The sequence below is a fragment of the Pimephales promelas genome, chromosome 2 (assembly GCF_988280905.1).
Source record: "Pimephales promelas chromosome 2, fPimPro1.hap1.1, whole genome shotgun sequence".
Lineage (NCBI taxonomy): Eukaryota > Metazoa > Chordata > Actinopteri > Cypriniformes > Leuciscidae > Pimephales > Pimephales promelas.
The window spans coordinates 43611460-43634436 of NC_142770.1; the positions used below are offsets into that span (position 1 = coordinate 43611460).

At 38.7% G+C, this 22977-nt stretch overlaps 1 protein-coding gene across 4 annotated transcripts in view; it reads left to right on the forward strand.

Annotated features, from left to right (window-relative positions):
- The window catches only part of LOC120477248 (NACHT, LRR and PYD domains-containing protein 3), a 65871-nt gene extending 43140 nt beyond the window's left edge, over nt 1-22731 (forward strand). For 2 of the 4 annotated variants that reach the window (XM_039668750.2, XM_089122500.1), the window contains exons 10-15: nt 5580-5750; nt 17286-17459; nt 17977-18150; nt 18469-18642; nt 18879-19040; nt 21536-22731. In XM_039668750.2, the coding sequence (XP_039524684.2) occupies nt 5580-5750; nt 17286-17459; nt 17977-18150; nt 18469-18642; nt 18879-19040; nt 21536-21584 (904 nt within the window). In that variant the 3' untranslated portion in view covers nt 21585-22731. The remainder of the gene's footprint in view (nt 1-5579; nt 5751-17285; nt 17460-17976; nt 18151-18468; nt 18643-18878; nt 19041-21535) is intronic. The other 2 variants (XR_005622361.2, XM_039668751.2) reach the window with 2 other exon arrangements.
- Nucleotides 22732-22977: the final 246 nt, after the last annotated feature.

Here is a 22977-nt window from a genome sequence, read left to right on the forward strand (position 1 = left end):
AACTTTACTTTGGTTGTAGTAACTGTGTGATTGTATAACACTAGTGTTGTTGCACAGAAAGCCAAGAAAAAGTGAGATGCTGGCATCAGCTTGTTGATTATCATTGCTAAGTCACAAAGTGAGCATTTGATGTTGTGTTTAGACTTTAGTCTTTATTTCTGCCATTTATAACCACCTATCTTGTGGAACTGTGTTATTTGTATACCATTAAAAGTAGCACTTATTAGAAGGTGAATAAAAAAAAGCTTGTTAAACAATGTTATTAGGAAATTTACCTTATAGTCACACACATACATCAAGATTTTGCGTATGTATCACAAGAACGGTGACAATAAAAAAAGCTTCATGCTGCAATGCATGATGGGTAGTTTTCAAAGTACAAAAAAACCTTGATTCCCAAGCTTTTTTTGTTTTGGTTGTCACCGTTGTTGAGAATCATATGCAAAATCGTGATGTCTGTGTGTGACTACGTGACATATTTGCTCAAAACATTGAGTACATATGATTTTTATTGACCTTCAAATAAGCAACAATTGTAATGGTGCTGGTCCAAATAACGCAGTTCCACAAAATAGGTGGTTATAAACAGCAGATATAAGGACAAAAGTCTACACACATCATTAAAAGCTCGCTTTGTGTTTTTGTCATCATCAACAAGGAGCTGATGACAGCCGATTTTACTTTTTCTTGGCTTTCTATGCAACAACAATAGTGTTATACAAACACACAGTTACTACAACCAAAGAGAAGTTAAAGTAGGAAGAATTGGGACCAAGAGCCCAACTAAAGCAAACACTCATCACCACAATGGTGACTTAAAATGAAACATATCAACATCTAAACCTCATCTAAACAATGTAAGGAAATGACATTGATATAAACATGAGTTTTAAACACGATGGCCACATTTGACCTAGTTTTTAAACTTGTACGAAGGTTCGATGAACGTCTACATCGGACGTGCAGAACACGTCAAAAAAACACGTCATAAAAACTTTAATTCTGGCTCCTCAGTGGACGTCTTTTCAGCATCCGACTTTTGTGACAAAGACGTTGAAAAGACATCTTTTGGACATCATGTTGTTTAGTGGGCAGTCTATCTAATGTTGGCCCACCAATAGATTTGAAATATTTTTGTAGTTTTGGCCAGATTACTAGTTTTGAATGAGTGATCTGATAGGTTTTCATTCCAAAATGAACGGGTCCAGATCGGATCCGGATAGGGTCTGCCGCGGATCTAGTCTGGATCCGCAATCCGGATCTGTTCCGGATCCGTTGCGCTGTGCAAGTGGACTCCGTTCCGGACCTGGTTCTTACCTCCGCGGCAGATCCGTTCCGGATCTGTTTGCTATGTGGGAAACGCGTTAGAGACGGATGAATCCGATCGCTCAAACCACTTGAGGACGTGGTCTGGGCCGCATTCCAGACGAAACTGGACAAGTGTAAATGCATCTGGTTGTTGAAAACAAGCTATATGTCATGTTATTTTAGTCATATATGACGACGCGCATCACCTCAGATGAGCAGCTGAGCTGAGCAAGCCAGCGCGCCGCAATCTATCGCAAATCAAAGTGAAAGTAAGTCGCAGACGCTTAACACTACCATCTTCATTAAAAGTAAAGAAATGAATTGATCTTACCGGGCCTGTTGCCGATCTCTCTTATTGCTGTCTTTGCTGATTTTGAAATTAGCCGATGATTAATAAAATCCAGCTCATATCTGTTGCTTTCGGTGACGTGCACTTCATATCTGTATATGGCGCGGAAAGAGACCGGCTTGTAGTTCATTACAAACCCCAACGCAAACTCCGCGTGAGACAAAGAAAATAAAACTTCAGTCTGTCCAGTGCCAGGCGTCGGAATAAGACGAGAGTCGACATCGGGAAGGCTTTCAACAAACGGAGAGATCTCTGGTATGCTCTAGGGCTCAAACGGATCCTGTACAAAGTGATAACTGAACGTGTTTCCATAATAATTCAATCATAAGTGGATACAGTAAGCACAGGGAGATAGATGGAAACAAAAACGGAAGTTTTCTACTACCCCCGTTTCCCCCTCTCACACACATAAGTGTGTAATTTACTCGAATGCCTTTCCTTTCATATACTTTAAATGACTTGCAGATTTATTACTGTATTACCTCATTATGACTGTAACAAAAGATGTGTGCCGCACAGTGTGCGGCTGATGCTCCTTAGGTTATGAACAGCTCGTGCAAACGTGCGTATGTGTGTGTGTTCCTCCATGAACGCGCACAGCTCTGGTTGCAGTTTCGCATGTCGCCAGAGGGGGCACACATTTTTTGTCACATACATCAAACGTCTCCTCACTATCGGCTAGCTGCCTGTCCCCTAAACACACTGTAAAAAAACTCGGTCTCTGTAGACACCACAGGCTCCAAAAACGGCAACAAAAATAATCATGTCTTACCCGGACCACGAAACCTAACAAACAGTGTTCCAGCCAATCACTGGCAAGAAGTATTTGAGGGTGGGTCTGGGGGGTTAGTGTGCGTGCACATGAAGGGTGTGTGTGTGTGTGTGAAGGAGAGACTCAGAGAAGCATCCGAGGGAAGTTTGAATAATGGCTGAAACACGCCCAAAGAGACGTCGTTCTGAAGAACAAATTAAAAAGAAGAAGGAGTCGGATAAAGAATGTGCGAAGTTCCGAATTTACATCGGTAGCAAAGCTTTTGAACGATGGCGAGAACTCCGGCAGCAGAAGGGCTTCCAGTCCGACATTCAGGTTGCTCTGTTTTTGCTGGACAGGTGGGTAACGTTAAATTGTTTTTTTTCTTCTAAATTGACGCTTATGTTCGCCAAACCCACACAAGGATATAATTAGCTAGAACTATGCACGTTCACAATTATTTCAGGAAGCACGGAAGGGAGGGGGAGGAGATGAGATGCGGAGGAGGGAGGGTCTAGCTAGCCTCCGATTTGTTTGAAAATATTCCGAACGTCAACACCCAGGATCGCTTAGAGAACCTTTAATACAAAATATAAAATACCATATAAAATTGTTTGGATGTTTGTTTTGTATCATATGACTTAAAAACGTAAAAAAAACCTTAGTTTTTCAGACTTGTATGACTCGTATATAATTATATATGCTATCACCTACTTATACTTGAGGAAGAAAAAAATCCATTACCCAAATTACCCAAACTGGGGGGAAATATTGTAATTTGATACTAAAATAAAATACCTACATCTCAACACATCAAATACTAGTTGTCCCTCAGTTTCTCCCAGTAATTATATATTTAAATGCTTATTTCTATGAGTACTTTTGTAGTTTAAAGGGTTAGTTCGGTATTTTACACTTAAAGCCCTGTTTGAAGATCGTTTCTGATGAAATAGAACGGTTAAGATTGAAATTTGGACAAATGCTGCTGTCCCGAGAATTTTAGGTTTGTGTGTTAGCACCCTCCACCTACACAATGGTTGTCTATGTGCACTGGAACAATCATTCATAAAACGCATTAAACTTTAGTTTACTAAGATGTGAAACTCACCGAGGGGTCTGGGGTGTTCACTGATATGCTCACACAAAAATCACTGCAAAAGATGCTTTCCAACAGGTTTTATTGTAGTTTTTGCAAAAACAGTATTGCAGTAGACATACAATTTAAAAGAAAAGAAACACAACAAATTAAATGTATTTTGCTATTACATTATATCTTCATACAAAAATAAAAACTTTGGCCAGTTTTCCAATACATTTAATTTAAGTTTAAATTAAAACTGAAATAAAAAGCTTTTATATTTAGCTTTAAAGTGCTGTAGTCAGATCAAACAATCATGCTAAATGAAGTACTTAACCACCAGTCAACCTGGTACTTCATACTCTTGTGGTGCGCGCACAGTCTTTACTCGGACGCACTCTTCAATCTATCGCCGTTGTGGAAACTCTTTATTCTTTCCAATGAAATCACAAAATAAAATGCACACAAAGGTGACCCTGCTTGATATAGACCAGGTGTGCCCAACCCTGCTCCTGCCAATCGACTGTCCTACACAGTAGGCGTTTCTCAATACCAAGTACGCAGACTTCGGACTTGCGTCCTTGGTAGTTCAGACTTGCCAAGTTCGACTCAGGAGAACGAACTCCCGAGGATGCGAGGACGCAAGTCCGGTTCTTCTGCAAATGGAACAGAGCGTACTTGATCGCGTCACTCAGCACGCTCTGGCTACTCTGGTTATCTCTTTACATAGCCTATATTTTAGGCAACAATAAAACGAAATTTGCAACAACTCTGCATCTTTTCGTCAACAATAAAACGAAATATTTTATAAAACACCACTCTGACTCTTTTCATTAACAAAAAAACAACATTAGCCTAATGGCCATGTGGTTCAGGCAACGCGATTCTCTTCACTGCATATATTTATAACAAAATGAACATGATCTTTTTGTTCTCATTTTAAAAATATGAAACAATGATTTTTATTGACATATATCAAACAGAGACAGGGTTATGTCATTTTATTTTATTGCTCATATAATGAAGATAATATAAAAAAAAATGTTTTGTAGCCATAACGTTATGAAACCTCAAACTATGGAACAAACTATAGTTTAATTAGACCAAAGATAGACTTATACACAAGACGAATTATAAGGTTTATCCACTATAGAGAGATCAGAGCCGGCGGCAAACGTCAGAAGCACTAGCCGAGGATAAGCTGTTCCAGTCGGGGTTGATCTCGCTGAGTATCCGCTGAAGGCTTGGATGTCAGAACTCCGAGTCTGAAAACGTCTGATGCATTTTTCAGATAGGCACTATCTTTATAAATAAACTACAGATTTGAGATTTAAACAACCACATTCTCGCCTGAAACACTCTTAAAATTACATTTCATGACTCAATAACAGTAGTATTTTGATATTTCGCGGATTTTCTCCTCTCCTATTGACGCTTTTTGGTTGGTGCGAGGTGCATTCTGGGTTACCAGGCTATCTCAAGTCCACACAAGTCACCTCTCGATGCATCCTCTGTAAACGGGGCGGATCAAGAACACATCCGGGGATTTGAAGTGGACTTGGCTAGATGTGAACTTTGAATTGGAACAGTACTTCGGCAGCGACTGATGACGTTTCACAAGTCCACAAGAACACAAGTACAGACAAGTACGGATATTGAGAAACGGCTAAGGAGCTGGCTGAAGTTCAGGAAGTAGTGCAGCTGGGCATAAAGCGAATTGCAATACAAATGTGAATCAATTTTTGTGCACACCCCTAATATTAAGTGTCCCCAATTAAGAAAGACAGAGGCAACACTGGCAAGAACCTAAACTCTATCAGGTGACATAAATAGAGAAAATATACTATAGATATAACAGCTTTACACAAATATTTTTTCAAACATGTTTCATTTTGTCTTGGAAATTTGTCACTGTATAAAAAACACTATTGTTGAGGAAATTGTAGTTTTTAAAGGTAAATGTTAGTTTAACTCAGCCTCTTTGCTGTATATGCTGTTTATGTATTAAATAAGTGGAAAATTTCATTCATATTAGTATATAGAAAATGTATTGTATGTGTACAATCTAATTCTGTGTTGTGACTTTATTGTAGGTTAAATGATTGTAACTTAACAGACAAAAGCTGTTCATCTCTGGCTGCAGTTCTTGGATCAGACACCAATCTGAAAGAGCTGAACATGAACAATAATAAACTGCGGGATTCAGGAGTGAAGCTGCTCTGCACTGGACTGAAGAATATAAAGTGTAAATTGGAGATACTGAGGTAAGTTGAGCCACAGGAGTCACATGACTAGAGTGAGGTGCAATGACTGACAGGACGAAAAGCGCAAGATAACTTTTGTGAAAAAGATCTTTTATTTATTTGTTACAACGTGGGTATACCATATTAATCCTGTCATTGTGCTATTTTATTGTTGTTGTGTATAAAGGATTATTATGCTCTTAGGGCTAATTAATACCCGGTGGCAACCACCAAAGATTGTCAGATCAGAACAGTAAAGGATGTCCGTTTAGGAGGAGCCAGATGCACACACCACTCACAGACCACCAGGGCTGGATTAACCATTAGGGCAACTGGGCTCTTGCCTCAGGGGCCCATGACATCTAAGGGGCCCTGGGCACCAGGGGCGGAGTGGCAATCGGGAGAGGTGGGAGTTTCCCCTGTGGGCCGGTTGTGTTTCGAGGCCGCGAGGGCCGATCTGATCAAATTTATTTATTGCAAGTTGGCCATGCGCACTTGGGGCTCAAGGGGGGGGAATTTTTTTTTTTACTTTTTAGATAACGGAGCGTATATTTGCACTAAGTGTCTGTCTTTTTAGCAAAAGAAGCTTGTCACGAAATAGCTACGGTGGCGCAGGTCGTAGGGCTTGAAGCTTTTGATGCTCTCGACCCGAGTTCGAAACCGTCTTTTTCTGAACTCTCTCTTCTCCCTTTTCCCAACACATATGAGATGTAAAATGTATACCCTAACATAAAGGTCTCTAGCGCTATATTTTGCCAACAAACTAAAATCGAAACCATGATATGGCTTTGTGCCTTTATAAAACAGCACAAGACTTTAAAGGGTTAGTTCACCCAAAAATGAAAATTAAGTCTTTAATTACTCACCCCCATCCTGTACCAACCCTGTAAGACCTTCGTTCATCTTCGGAACACAAATGAAGATATTTTTGATTGAATCTGAGAGCTGGATCACTCCTTCATAGACTGCCTAAGGGACTGGCTCTTGACGGCCCATAAAGTCATTAAAGAAAATGTTTAAATATTCCATGTGCCTACAGCGGCTCAATTATAAGTTTATCAAGCGACGAGACTACTTTTTCTGCGGAAAAAACATAAATAACGACTTTATTCGACTATTCCATTACTTCCTTATGGGCACATGCGCGAGAACTGAGACGAGGACGTTCTCCTTCCACTACTTCTTGTTACCGGCTGCTCACGCCCCCACCAGGGGAGAAAAACAATCCAACCATGTCCATTGATTTGCATTGCGAGAGGCTGCCTCCTTGTCATTTATGACTTATAACAAAAAACAAAACAATGTTTAAAAGCTGTTGTGAGACAAGGAGTACAGCAAACAAGCCAAATAACCCAGAAATTGTTTTTTTTAAGCTGATGGCTACTACTCTGAGCACGCCCATAATTCATAATTTAACCTGAATGTATTTTATCTGAAATTCTGTACGTTGATTTATTTTATTTTTTTGTATCTGAATTTGTGAGCATTGAAAATTATTCATCGAAATTCAGGTTTTTAAAATGGAATTTTTAATAGGCCTGTTTAAAGGTGCAGTGTGGGATTTTTAGTGACATCTAGCGGTTCGGTTGCGAGTTTGCACTAAGGGCTTAGCCCACTGCTCACCCCTCCCTTTCGAAGAAGCTACGGTTGCTAAAACGGGACAAACTTCTCGTCGTCTGAGACAGCAGAGAACAGCCAGAGTAAGACAAGAGTGTGTAACATTGTCATTGTTTCTGTACCACAATCCATTATAAACCACATCATGGATACAGTTTACAAAGCCATAGTCAGGTGAGGATCAAGGGTTTTAATATATAATTTAATATAATAATAGTGATCAGCTGATTGTCTCACAAACGTAACCAGCAGCACATTTCTCCCCACATAGCAAACCCATAATACAGCGAGGGAGAACTAAGTTATGAAACAATGCCAACTACATATTTTACACTACTCAAGGGAAAAGTCACTACTCACAGAGTTTATGGCTAGTTTCTAGCTTTCTGCTAATACTACTACTGCTGCTTCTCTTTCAAGGTAGTGGCGAAACGCGTTCTGTAGCACTGTTTGTTCACGTTCGGCTACGGTAGAAAGATGACGTCACGATATGGCGACCTTCATAGAAGGGGATTCCCGCAGTTATGGAAATATAAATGTCTCATTCTAAGATAATAAAAACATTACGGTTTATTAAGTAAGTTCTTTATACACCACTGAAAACATAGTTATGGATGTCATATTGCATTTCTGTTACAGTTTTTCTCAATTGTTTACACACAAATTCTGGTACTTGAGACACAATGACCACAACATGTAACTCATTCACCAACCCACTGAACCAATTCTGATGAACTACAAGCACAATTCCTGCTTTACACTCAAATTGCAGCTCTAAAACACACTTTTTTCAAAACACTACACACACATTCTCTGCATTTGGCACAATTTTCATGCAGAAAATCTCTTCTTTTCATGAGGAACACACTACCATTCAAATATTCGCACTGACTCGTCACATGGACAAACACACGTCACACAGTTTTACAATTAGCAATCAGAGCTTTAGATAGATGCTTTATCAGAGCATAAAATACCAAAACCGAAGCAGCATAGATTTTTACTGTAACAGCATAAACATTTTCTGTTGTCTATTCATATAATGGTTTGTGTGTGTCATTTGAAAATAAAATAACATTTTGAGCAATATATAACATTGTTTTGAATGTAAAGTTTCATTTTGCACTAGAATTGAGGGGTTTTGCCGATTGTGTGAGTGTTTTTAGATTTGTGTGTAGAGTTCTGAGAGTATGAGGCATACTTGCAGGAAATGTGTGTAAACAATCGAGAAAAACTGTAATAGATACTCAACTTTTTGACATTGCACCTTTAAATTTCAGAGGTAAATTCGAAACAAATAAATTCAGACGCATGGTTTCCAAAGTAAGATAATTTATAAGGGCTGAATTCCGAGCAAATAAATTCAGACAAATGTTTTTCAAAATAAAATTGAATACAAAACTAGTATTCAAAACTAGTAAAAGTATTCAGTGGCTGTTAAATTTCAAATAGTTATGTCTCTCATTTGCTTCCATACTTTTACATTACTGTATAACAATCGTGGGATAAGAGGCAAAGATAATCATTAGTGTGTGTGTGTGTGTGTGTGAGAGAGAGAGTGTGTGTGTTAGTGTGAGAGAGTGTGTTAGTGTGTGTGTGTGTGTGAGAGAGAGACTGTTTTTGACACTTAAAGCAATTTATTCCATCATTAAAGTTTAAAAAAAAAAAAATTCCGTCATAGTGACTATAACAAACAATTCACTCTGTCTCAGTGTATTACAGTTGTTTTACTATCAATGCCAACGGCAAGAGAATTTAGTTTTGCTGTGGACAAATCAAAAATAAGTCTCATAAGACACTTGAGTAAAGGCTTGTGTGTTTTGTGTCTTAATCAATCTTTCCCACACACATATAAATTATAACTCATACTCATCGCTCTGTCCATTTCAGCAAATTACGTTTTGTGAAGGCCTCTCCTGTTGCTTTGTTTCAACATGCGCGTGCACCCCCTGCTGGTAAAGCCGTCTAACAGCAGATAGAGAGTATGCTCAGTAATCTACTGCTTTTCCTGCAGTTTCTGGATGTCACCGTTGAATTTACTGTCGAATTTGAACCACTGAATTTGTGGAAGCGAATTTTCAAGGCGAAATCAAATGGACCGAAAATTGCCTGTTGAATATTATAGGTTGTATTTTTAAACAGTTTGAAAATTTTGGAAGTGAAATATGAAAGGTGAATATGGATTATTGCATTTTTAATAATGAAAAATGTTTTTAATTGAAATATTCACAGCTTAAATATTCAACCATGTTCAATTTCAGCCCATAAAAATGTAAGCCTTAAAAATACAATGGATTAAAATGCAAGCAGGGTTAACACAATGCTTTTTTTTTGTGAATTGGTGCAATTCAAAAACATTAGACATTATTTTACTTCCATACACTTCCACCTCACATTCAGCCAATCACACGCTCCGAAGGCACACTTCTACCTCAGATATTGTATATCATGCATACAAGAATCAAAAGTTTAAACTAAAACACTCAATATTAATTTATTCACTCAATATATCAGTATATATTTATACTCAATATCTCACAGAGTCTAATTTCACAATAAATTTCTGCAAACATTTTCACTTTAGTATTTTGTGATCTGATGAAGATGATGTGACTTTATAGAATAAAGAGTCTCTTATTTTCTTCATTCTCTCTCTCTCTCTCTCTCTCTCTCTCTCACTCTCACTTCCGGTGCACGCTGGGAGCGTTTGGGTGTGTGGGGGGTTTCGTTAGGGGAGAGGGTGACTGGTATTTACTTTTTCCTTATTTTCATCTTAAATTTGGGGTATAACGGTTGATTTTGAAAGTAGGTCAAGTTGAGAAAAGTTTTTTTTTCCGGGACGGTGTTGGGATGGCGTCGTTACCGAATGGGGGAGAGCCACCGCCACCGGTGTCTCTGCGTAATGGAGTCAGGTGTGTTCCTGCGCCAGGTGTGGAGGTGGAGGATGTGCTAGTCGCGGTTGGAGAGCAGATCGGGTTTGAAAACATTTTTTCGGCTTCGAGGATGAACAAGGCTGTTGTGATTTTTGTAAAGGAGGAAGAGATAGTTAATCGTCTCGTTATCAACGGAATTGTGGTAAGTGGCGATTTCATTAATGTTTCACCGCTGGTTACGCCGACGACGCGCATAACAATATCAAACGTGCCCCCGTTCATTAATAATGATGAGATTGAGCGGGGATTAGTTCGTTATGGGAAGTTTGCTAGCGCAATTAAAATGGTTCCACTTCGCTGTAAAAATGCTGCATTAAAGCATGTCATGTCGTTCAGGAGACAGGTGTTCATGTTTCTGAATGAGCCAGAATTAGACATTTCTTTTAGAGTATGGCATGAAGGTAAGGCATACATGATCTATGCAAACTCTGGAAGCATGAAGTGTTTTGAGTGTGGGGATGTGGGCCACAAAAGGATGGCGTGTCCACATAAAGCCCAGGACGGTGAGGAGACTGCAGGGCCTAGTGATGCGGTAGCAAACGAGTCTGAGACTGTAAAACAGTCTAATGCTGGAGAGAATAGTGATGCTCAAGTTCACAGCGATAAACAAACGGATGTTGTTGGTGATGATGATGTGGTTGATAAAAATGAGTCTAGTGAGAAAGGTGAAAAATCGGGATTTGCTGATCAAAATGAAAAGGCGGAAATTCATGGAACTGTGGATGATGAAGTGGCAGGGACATCTGGATGTATTGAAATGTCTGAGGATAAGGAGTTAAGAGATGATGAGTCAGTCTCTGATATTTCTGAGATAGGTTCACAAGTTTTGGAGGATACTTACTCGTTGCAGGAAATTAATAACTTTTTGGATGCAACATTTGGGAAAGTAGTGGAAGTTACGGATTTTTTTCCAGACACAGATAAATTCATTGGGTCAGTGTTGTCATTGCAGAGAAATGTCAGTTATGAAGCCTTGGATAAAAAAAAGAGATTTCGTCTGAAGAAAATGATAACAAGGTTAAGGAAGGAAAAAAAAAAGTAAAATGAAGAAGTTGCACATGGTGTTTTCTAAACTTTGTATGTCACGTTTTTATCTGTCCTGTCTCTTTTATCTCCTTTTTCTTATGGGGCTTTTGAGGGTTGGCTCCTTGAATATAAATGGAGGTAGAGATAGGACAAAACTGGCAATGGTTTCAGAGTTTCTTAGAATTAACTGTGTTGATGTAGTTTTTTTTACAAGAAACCCATACTGATACTGATAATGAAAATGAATGGAGCATGTGGTGGGGAGGGAAGCTCACTTTAAGTCATGGGACAAATAATAGTGCAGGGGTAGCTATTTTATTTTCGAAAAATATCAATGTTAATATTTTAGCTGTGGATGAGGTCATAAAAGGTAGACTGTTGTTAACTAAGGTTGAGGTTGGAGGAATGGTATTTGTGCTAATGAATGTTTATGCACCAAATAATGGATCTGAGAGGATTGATTTTTTTATGAAAATGACAAGGTTAATTAAGACAATTAATAGTAATGTGTGTATTGTTGTGGGAGGAGATTGGAATTGCACCACGGATTTTACAATTGATAGAAATGGTGAAGAGCCACATACTCAATCAAGTAGGATGTTGGTAAATGTATTGCATGAATTCGAATTATTAGATGTGTGGAGAATGATTAATAAAAGATCTAGACAATATACTTGGCTTAAAGTAAATGATAATAGAGTCAGTGGTGCACGATTAGTTTTATTTGGGTAAAGTATGGAATAATCGGGTGACGAAACGGTTTTTCAGACCATCACATGGTTATTTTTGATTTTATTTTAAAAAATATGTCAAAACCGAGTTATTACTGGCATTTTAATGCTAAATTGCTACAGGACATTAATTTTTGTGACTCATTTATTTTTTTCTGGAAAAATTGGAAAATGAAGAAAGATTCGTTTGAGAATCTCAGTCAGTGGTGGGATGTTGGAAAAGTGAACATAAGAATATTTTGTCAGAATTATTCATCCCATGTTGGATCAGTGGTGAAGGCAACTGTGAAAAGATTACAAAGAGACATCGAACTTTTAGAACAAGGAATTTTTAATGATAATGAACTTGTGCATGATGATGCTCTACGAAAGAAAAATAAAGAACTTGGAACTTTTCTACAAGAGCAAGTAAAGAAAGCGCTAATAAGGGCAAGATTTTGCTCTGTTAAAGACATGGATACCCCTAGCACATTTTTTTTCAATCTTGGAAAGGAAAATACAACACAGCAGCAAATGTATCATCTTCGTCGTCATGATGGTTCTATAACAACAGATCCTGTGGAAATAAGGAAGATGTCGGTGGATTTCTATTCACAATTATATGCTTCTGAAAACTGTAACCATGAAAGTGCTGAGGATATAATTAATGATCTACCGAAGATTGAGAGTGAACAGAAAAAGACTCTGGATAATAACATTACTTTTCAAGAGCTTACAGAGGCAATGCAGCAGTTGTCCACGGGTAGATCCCCAGGAATTGATGGATTAACTGCTGAATTTTATCAACGTTTTTGGAGTATTTTAGGAGAAGACTTTTATGAGGTACTGTCTGAATGCTGTCAAAGTAGGAAACTTCCCATAAGTTGTAGTCGGGCAGTTCTTTCACTACTTCCAAAAAAAGGAGATCTGGGACTTCTAAAAAATTGGAGACCAGTGTCATTATTGTGTGTTGACTACAAAATATTCTCAAAATGTTTGGCTAATAGATTAAAGTGTTATCTGGGTCAATTGGTGCAGAAGGATCAGACATACTGTATTCCTGAGAGATCTATAATGGACAATATATCCTTATTGCGTGATGTTATTGAAATAGGTCAGCTGAATAATTATGAGTTTGGTGTTCTTTCTCTAGATCAAGAGAAAGCATTTGATAGAGTTGACCATGCCTATTTATATAATGTTTTACAGCATTTTGGCTTTGGTGATATTTTTATTTCATATATTCAGTTGTGTTATTCCAATGCTTTTGTTCTTGTGAAGGCTGGTGGTGGTTTAAGTGCGCCAATACCTGTTTCTCGGGGAATTAGGCAAGGCTGTCCACTTTCAGGACAGTTATATAGCCTTGTCATTGAACCTCTTTTGTGTAAGTTAAGGAGAAATCTCAATGGGGTCTTAATTCCAAATGGAGACATAAGTTCTAGGGTGTCTGTATCGGCTTATGCTGATGACGTTACTGTTTTCATTACAGGCCAGGATGATGTTGCAGTTTTAACTAAGAGTATCCCAGATAGCAACATTGTTTCGGCCCAGATCCGGCCCACATCTGGCACTTGTGGGATGCGGATCTGGCCCACATGCAGCGTGGAATGACGGCCCTTGGGTGGCCCACTCCTGTTTGCCAGATCTGGGCCACAAGCAGGCCATAGCAATGCCACATGTCAACCAAGAGCAAAGAAATAAACCACAACTGGACTTTATCTGAGCCACAAAATCTGTGTATATTAAACATGGAGTCATCTCAACCTTAATAAGCCTGTTAACAAACAGAATCACTGAAGAAAAGAAGAGAATGGAAAAAGAGACGAGCAGAACAAGAACTACAGACACAGTCTTAGATGAAATCACCTGAAGAGAAAAGAAGACATTAAATCTGAAGATCTCAACTGAGGAGGATTAAACAACTCCACAAACAGCATTACCAGCATCACTTATGACTAACCCTGACTGACTTTATTTCTGTCAGACTTCTACAGAAGATTTTATTGAGAATTAACAGAGGTTTAACTCTGTGTTTCATTTAAAGTCACCTTAACATCAGAATCTCTGAAGGAGAAAATCGTAATTGGTTACCATTATGGAGATCAGTGTTTGCTTCAGTTGGGCTCTTGAGCCTTAAGTCATTTCTTTTAGAATATGTTTGGCTATTGTATTTCTATTATAACAGCCAAATGAACATATGGAAAAGAAGATTTGACGATGTTGATTGTGTTATTACATAATCAATAATTGGCCTGAATCAGTGAGTGTATAATTTCAGAGTTAAGCTTTGTATCTTATGGATATTAATGCAGCACTGTTGTTGTGGAATATGCCTTTTCTATTAAATCAAAATTATCAAATCAATTACCAAAAAAAAAAAAAAACTTAAAAATATTTCAGGTAGGCACATACAGACATCAAGAATTAGCCTATGAATCTCAACAATGGTGACGAAAAAAGCTAATTATTTATTCATGCAGCAATGCATGATGGGAGCCATGAATGAGGCTTGATTGGTGGCATCCAGAATACACTGCAAAATGCTTTATAATTGCCACCATTATTGAGATTCACAGGCTGATTCATGATGTCGTTTAAAATTAAGTTTTAAGAAATTATTTGGACTACATTGTAAAAGTAAGAACATTATGATTTACAAGGACAGTTTTGTAACAATAAACAATAAAGTAAATTTAACTCATAGATTGGCCTCTGCTCAGGTCAAATGATCGTGAGACAATGACAATGTCAAACAGTGAATACCATCATATCACCTTTGTTCATTTGGCTGTTATAACAAAAGTACAATAGCCGAGCAAATTCTAAAATAAATGACTTAAGGCTCAAGAGCCCAACTAAAGCAAACACTGATCTCCATAATGGTAACCAATTACGATTTTCTCCTTCAGAGATTCTGATGTTTTGGTGACTTCAAATGAAACAGAGTTAAACCTCTGTTAATTCTCAATAAAATCTTCTGTAGTCTGACAGAAATAAAGTCAGTCAGGGTTAGTAATAAGTGATGCTGGTAATGCTGTTTGTGGAGTTGTTTAATCCTCCTCTGCTGAGATCTTCAGATTTAATGTCTTCTTTTCTCTTCAGGTGATTTCATCTAAGACTTTCCTTCAGTGATTCTGTTTGTTAACAGGCTTATTAAGGTTGAGATGACTCCATGTTTAATATACACAGATTTTGTGGCTCAAAGTCCAGTTGTGGTTTATTTCTTTGCTCTTGGCTGACATGTGGCATTGCTATGGCCTGCTTGTGGCCCAATTCTGGCAAACAGGAGTGGGCCACCCAAGGGCCGTCATTCCACGCTGCATGTGGGCCAGATCCGCATCCCACAAGTGCCAGATGTGGGCCGGATCTGGGCCGAAACAATGTTGCTATCTGGGATTGAGCAATACGAGAAGGCATCCTCAGCTAGGTTAAACTGGGGGAAAAGTGAGGGTTTTATTATTGGTCAGTGGATGGGTAAAAGACTTCCGCAGCTTCCTGGTGGGTTGAAATGGGGTAGGGAAGGGCTGAAGGTCTTGGGTGTATACTTAGGGAATAGTCAGTTCCAGATGAAGAATTGGGACGGAATGCTGGAGAAAGTGCTCGCCCGATTGTCTAAATGGAAATGGCTATTACCACAGTTATCATATAGAGGGCGAGTTTTGGTTATTAATAACCTAACTGCCTCTACACTGTGGCACAGGTTTATTGTCATGGAGCCACCTGATGAACTGATCTGCCGTGTACAAAGAGCTTTGGTGGACTTCTTCTGGAGTGGACAGCACTGGATCCGGGCAGCTGCGCTGTACTTACCTGTCCAGGAAGGTGGCCAGGGGTTGGTGGATGTGAGGAGTCGTATCAGTGCATTCAGGATACAAGCTGCACAGAGACTCCTCTATCATAAGGACTTGACTTGGGCCCAAACTGCTTGTGCTTTGCTACAGAGAGCAGGAGGACTGGGATTGGATAAACATCTATTCCTAATAAAACTGGAGGAAGTGAGCTTGTCTGAGCTTACACCATTTTATAAGTCTATGTTGAAGGTCTGGAGAACTGTTTTTAAAGTAGAACGGGAGATTGATCCTCAAGGACAATGGGTCACTGAAGAACCCTTGCTGTTTAATCCAATGATCCAGACAAGGATGTTATCTTCTGCGAGTATACGAACGAGCTTACTGAGGAACAACGTTGTAAAACTGGGACATCTCTTGGACAGGAATGGATGGAGATCAGCTGAGACCATCAGAGAGGTGACAGGATTACGTTCATTAAGACTTACAGAAAAACTGATGGAGGAAATTTTCAATGCAATACCAAGCAGCTACAGAGAGATCATTGCAAGGAAGGAAACTGATGAAAAAGAATTTCCGAAGATAAAAATAGCTCCCGCAAGTAAGGAGGATCTGGAAGGTGAGGAGGCTGGTTCAATCTTGTTTTTTGAATTTCCTCAAATAGAACTGTACGAGTCTACATCAAAGAAGGCCATTTATTACATCACGGTGAAGGTCCTACATCAGGAATCGCTCAGGAGAGTGAAAGCCTCTGGGTGGCCAGGACTGTTGACAAAAGAGTTCCTCGTAAGGGACAGATGGAGAGCACTGTATAAACCTCCAGTGGAGAAGCGAACTGCTGATCTGCAATGGAGGATTATTCACAGGGCAATAGCTACAGACAGACATGTGGCGCACTTGAATCCAGCTGTGGGTGGGGAATGTAGGTTTTGTGGTGAACAGGAAGACTTGGAACATTTGTTTTTAAAATGTGAAAGACTACAGAGTCTTTTTAATCTTCTTAAAGAATGGTTCAGGAAATTTGATCAAGATTTTTCAGATAAAGTGTTTATTGGAGGGTTAAAATATAGTTTTTTGATGAGGGAGAAAGTTTGTTTATTGAATTATATTATTGGGACTGCAAAATTGGCAGTGTGGAAGACCAGGAAGAACAAAGGCTTACAGTTGGCATCTACGGATCCGGAAGTGATGTTTAGGAAATTAGTGGAAGGGAGGCTTAAAGTGGAGTACGCATATTATGATATTGTAAATGATGTTAGGAGTTTTATTGAGATATGGTGTATTAATGATGTTTTATGTACTATTTATGATGATGTGATGGTTCTGAATTTTTGATTATTATTATTTTAATATCTGTGGGTTTTGTACATGTTCTTTTTTTAGAATGAGTATATGAATGTATGATTTCTGAAATGTAGAAATTAAAGCATTTTTGAACCTCTCTCTCTCTCTCTCTCTCTCTCTCTCTCTCTGCTAATGTAGGTTAAGCTGCTGTGATATGACAGATGAAGGTTGTTCTGATGTGTCTTCAGCTCTGAAATCAAACCCGTCACACCTGAGAGAGCTGGACCTGAGCGGGAATAATCTAGGAGACTCTGGAGTGAAAAACCTCAGTGATCTACTGATGAACCCACAATTCAAGCTGGAGAAACTACAGTTAGTGTCATTATACTGTACAGCAATTACAGTGTGACTGAAGTTTATTTATTTGAAGACAGCAGGGCTTATGTTTCATTGGTTATAACAGTGCACTTTCTGGGTTTCCCTATACACATTTTTGTGTGCTTTTTTTCTAGTTAGTTTATACAGTGTATTGTAATTGATTTCACTGCTTTAAAATGGAATCAATATTTTTGAGTGTGAACATTTTTCACCAAAAAAATGTAGTAAATCATATAAAACTTTTTAGAGTGTAGATAGTAATTGTTTAATTTCCAACATCTGATACAATGCACTGATTGTGTACACACAGAAATCTGCATTTTCAACAGAGAATGAAGAAGAGAGACGTCAAATAAATAGTTAGAAATGAAAGAGAAGAAACAGTGTCTTCCAGCGCACAGAACTAGTGTGACTGGGTTTTAAAACAGACTATTGGAAACTAAATGCTGCTGTAGCTCTTCAATAAGATGATCATCATAGATGTGAACTATTGTTATTTCTCTGTCTTCAGTCTGAATGATTGCAGTATTACAGAGAAACAGAGTCTCATCCTGACTTCAGCTCTGAAATCAAACCCGTCACACCTGAGAGAGCTATACCTGAGCTGGAATAATCTAGGAAACACAGGAGTGAAGCACTTATGTGCCGTACTGAAGGATTCACACTGTAAACTGGAGAGATTGAGGTCAGTCACATTCACATACAAGAATCAAAATGCTTAAAATCACTTCAACTGTATAAACAAGAACACATTAACATTATATTTGAACAAACATTTTCACTTTAGTATTTTGTGATCTGATGAAATGAAGGTGAAGATCTCTCTTCCTCTGTCTGTTTTATTTGCTGATGAAGATGATGTGACTTTACAGAATAAAGAGTCTCTTATTTTCTTCATTTTCTCTCTCTCTCTCTCTCTCTCTCTCTCTCTCTCTCTCTCTCTCTCTCTCTCTCTCTCTCTCTCTCTCTCTCTCTCTCTCTCTCTCTCTCTCTGCTAATGTAGGTTAAGCTGGTGTTATATGACAGATGAAGGTTGTTCTGATGTGACTTCAGCTCTGAAATCAAACCCGTCACACCTGAGAGAGCTGGACCTGAGTGAGAATAATCTGGGAGACTCTGGAGTGAAAAACCTCAGTGATCTACTGATGAACCCACAATTCAAGCTGGAGAAACTACAGTTAGTGTCATTATACTGTACAGCAATTACAGTGTGACTGAAGTTTATTTATTTGAAGACAGCAGGGCTTATGTTTCATTGGTTATAGCAGTTCACTTTCTGGGTTTATTAAACTAAAACACTTTATTCTCAATATCTGACAGTGAGTCTGAGTTCACATTATATCTGTGTAAAATTCTTCACATTCATGATTTGTTTGTAAGATAATCTCTCTTCCTCTGTTTGTGTCTCTCTAGTCTACGGTACTGTGACATTACAGATGTTTCTTCTTTAACTCAGTCTTTGACGAACTCAAAAGCTCTGCAGTTTTTAAAAGAGCTTGATCTGAGAGAGAATGAGATCGGAGACTCAAAGCAGCGGCTCAGAGACGAGCTACGAGACTCAAACTGTGTCCTGAGGTGAGGAAACATCACTGAGATATTAAAGACATCTTCATTTACCTCTGATATGTGAACAATCCTTTCAAACATTCGTAAAAGGAAATTATCATTAAGATTTATTGCAACAAAGGGTTTGTGTGAGAACATAATGTGAAGTTATTGAAATGTTGAACACAAAGGAGGAAAGAGAAGAAAAGCTCACTGTCACAGCTTTATACATCAACACCTGCTTTATGAAGTGTGTCAGTAGAAGTGAATCATTTGAGTGTGAAACAGACTTGGTCAGATTGTAGGAAACGCTGCACTCCTGCTAAAATCAGTGCAGTTCCAGCTTCAGCTCACAGCGTCCAGCTCACATGAGCAATGTCTCTGTCTCTAGTGTGTTTTTACTGTGACAAGCAACACGTCACACTACTCGACACTTACTTTACTCTCAGTTATTTACTAAGAGCCTACAAACATGTTTAAACTAGAGGACAAACGGCTTTAACTAAAGGCTTGTGTTTAACTCAAAATAACATTAGTATTTGCTCGCTGTGGTTTATTCCATACGCCGTTCACTCATTAGTTTCTCCTTTACAGAGACTCAATAGGAGTCGCACCGACACACACAGACACACATATGAACATGATTCAGATTTAAATCTTTTATATTTAAAAACACAAATATCTCTGCAAGATCATAGCCTGGCTAACGCTGAGACTTGGGTCTGGGAACCATATGCTCATTTTCCCGTATTTGAGGTGTGGTTTACGAATGCCCGGCGCCGTTTATTGGGTGCTAAGAATGTCTATATCAAATGCGCCTGTACGTAGCTCATAGCCAATCGTTTCAATTAGAAAAACACAAGTATTAAGTACAGTTTAACATAGATGTTGAAGTTGTTATTTGCATTGGAAATTGTTTGCGCTCGTACTTCACAAGTTTAAAAAAATTTAAATTTTCATTTAATGACTAAAGTGTCAACAACTTTAATCGAGTATGTGTGCACAGCTGAAAGTTATGCTACTAAAGCGGTAGCTGTATATTGATATTGAAAAGCCACACAACTTTGGCACTGTGACAACCACAGTAGGTAGTCTACAGGCATAATGACAATATGATATATCGAAGACGATGCCTACTAGCAGGTTGGTACTATACAACTCTGTGGCTAACATGTCTTGCCACTTTGCGCTCATCCAGGCCTCGGGACTGCCGAACAGAAGTTGGTATCGACAATTCTTCATCGCAGTTTCTTTCTCGGGACACAGCTGAGCGGCAGATATTCCAGGTTGATCGCCTCCTGTACTGGTCCTCCATTAGGGCGATTAATGGCGAGACAACAATAACGCCAAAAGCTGCTCTTTTTTCTAAATAAACTTGCATTCTAAACTGCTTAAAACAATATCTAAGGCTGCATCAAAAGGTAGCTTCGCGTTTGCTGCCATGTTGAATCCATAGATATAAACAAACTGCGTCGGTGTGTCACATGTTGTCATCGTCTTGCGGCTCCCTCCCCGTTCTGTGATTGGTTCCCTAAATGAGGCGAAAATCTGGCCATGGTATCCAGACTGCCTTTCAGCTTGAATAAAATCACTCTGCAGGAAGGCAGTATGGGGAAACCCAGACTAGCAAGATCATGTAAAGTCAAGAATTAACCTGATTACAACAGTGGTACCCAACCTTTTCTTGTCTGAGACCCCCTTTTTCCCAAGAAAATATTTTAGGGCCTTACAAGAGCTTAATATTTGATATTATCATCAAATATTAAGCTCTTGTAAGCTTGCAGCAAGGATGACAAAATATGTGGTTTTCAAACAAACATTATGTTTACCATAACCATATATGTTTATGCACAAATAATACCCTATAATATTGAAAATACAATAACAAAAACATCGGTAGGTCCTTTGTAATTTAAAAATGTAAGCCTAGGAGAAGACTATATATTGGCCCTATTTGAAATGCAAAAACAAACATATTCACAGTGGTGTGTTGGTAAAAATGAAAGAATGTAACCTATTACTAAATGACTGCTCTCTGGGGCCTCAATACTTGTACGTTATTTGTGAGGCTTTATTTTTTACGCTTTTGGCGCAATAGCGAGTGATAATAAATGTTTATTAACAGAATAATGCATCTTTCGGAAGAACGATGTAGACGGATCTACTTCTCTCTGTGTACGTCTATGACGAGTCACGCAGGTACTGGGCTACTCCGCAGCGGCAGCGACCCGAACCAGTGTAAAATAGTCCCAATGTAAACGCCTATTATAGGTGGACCATAGTGGTTTAGGATAAGATTGATGGATTGATGGATTCATGATGAACTCGCTCATTATATAAATTTTGAACAGAAGACAGTTATGGACTTTTATTTAATGCTCATTGATCCAAACTTTTCAAAATATGGCGATGGATTACAGGAATTCAATTTAACATTTTTACCCCAAAAACAGTAATTGAAATATAATATTTTGTACTTTGTTCCACTGAACACTGATTGTTTTCTCTTCTGTTCCACTTTACAGAGCAGATGATGATGATCTATTTACCAAGATTAGAAGACTTTTTACATAGTTTAAATCTGTGAAACGGAGATGAGAGGAGCAGAAATCATCAGGTGATCCACAGAAGAGTCTCACTGCTGTCTATGAGGAGAAATACATGTGTAAATGTGTTTCATACAGGTGGAAGAGACTCAGACTTCACTATTAAATAAAGCAGCGTGTGTGTTAGCATGTGTATTAGAAACATGTGATTAATGTTGGTTTATTATTCAGCCAAATGACTCCTGCCACAGTATCTTATGCCACAAATTAAATCATTCTCACTTTCTCATGAAGAGATAAACATGAAAATAGATCTCCTGACCTCAGAACAGTGGGAGGCGGCGAGAAAAGGGAATCATTTTGGGATATCGTGGATATAAACTTCTCAAATATAAAATTAGAGGTGTCTGCTCAGGTTATGGCAAGACATTGGCCCACACAAAGAAAAGTGTAACACACACACTAATCAACAATATTAACAAACTTGCTAAAAAAAGAGCATTTGAGCCAAGAAGATAATAATGCCTTAAATCCAACTAGACATTTATATGAGAACAAAGCAAAAGGAGCTTTTATAACGTCACGGAGGAATTGGATGGAACAGGGTGAGAAAAACAGCAGATATTTCTTTAACATGGAAAAAAGAAGAAGTGAAATAATTTACTGTCACAGACTAGAAGGACACAGATGGATGAGTGTAAACCAGGTTTATTGAGACAGGGGATATTGTAGACAGCAGGTAAGTATAAATAGATAAAGTTCGGTAGTGGAGCGGGACACAGTCTGATTAAGGATTTCTTATCTTGAGCAGGGCTGGAAACTGGAGAGCGGATCTGGACGGAGCCGAGCGATGAATAAGTGGGTGAAGTTCAAATGACAGACACCTGTTTGTGATTTCAGTAATTGGCGTGAGGAGATTGCATATAAGCAGGCTGTGCTGACAGCAGTTTGAGAGAGGAACTGGGAGCTCATGCATGCCGGTCTGAGGATTTGCCGTCCTGTGAAAAAGCTGTGTTTCAGTGAAAAGAGTGTTGCTGTTCAGTGATCTGAGGAAGCTGTATTCAGCGGGAAGAGTACAGTTTGTTTTTGATTTATTTTGAACTGCCTGAGTTTATTGTGTGAGCGTGCTGACGCGCCGTGGGAAATATTGTTAATAAAGTGCACGAGCCCCAGTATTCTCCAACCCTGTGTCTCCTTCCATCATCCATCCACGAATCCTGAACCTTGTTACAATGTACCATTCACAATTATGCAAACTTTGGGCAGTTTGGTATATCAATCAAAGACCTTTGGTGTGTCACTGTCTACTAGCTTTATCTGGTCCGCTATAAACACATACCAGTTTTCTTCTTCTTAACGGAAAGTCTCCCAGAGGCCAGGTTGGAGGAGAGACTCATTTGCGGCATATTGATAGGAGTCAC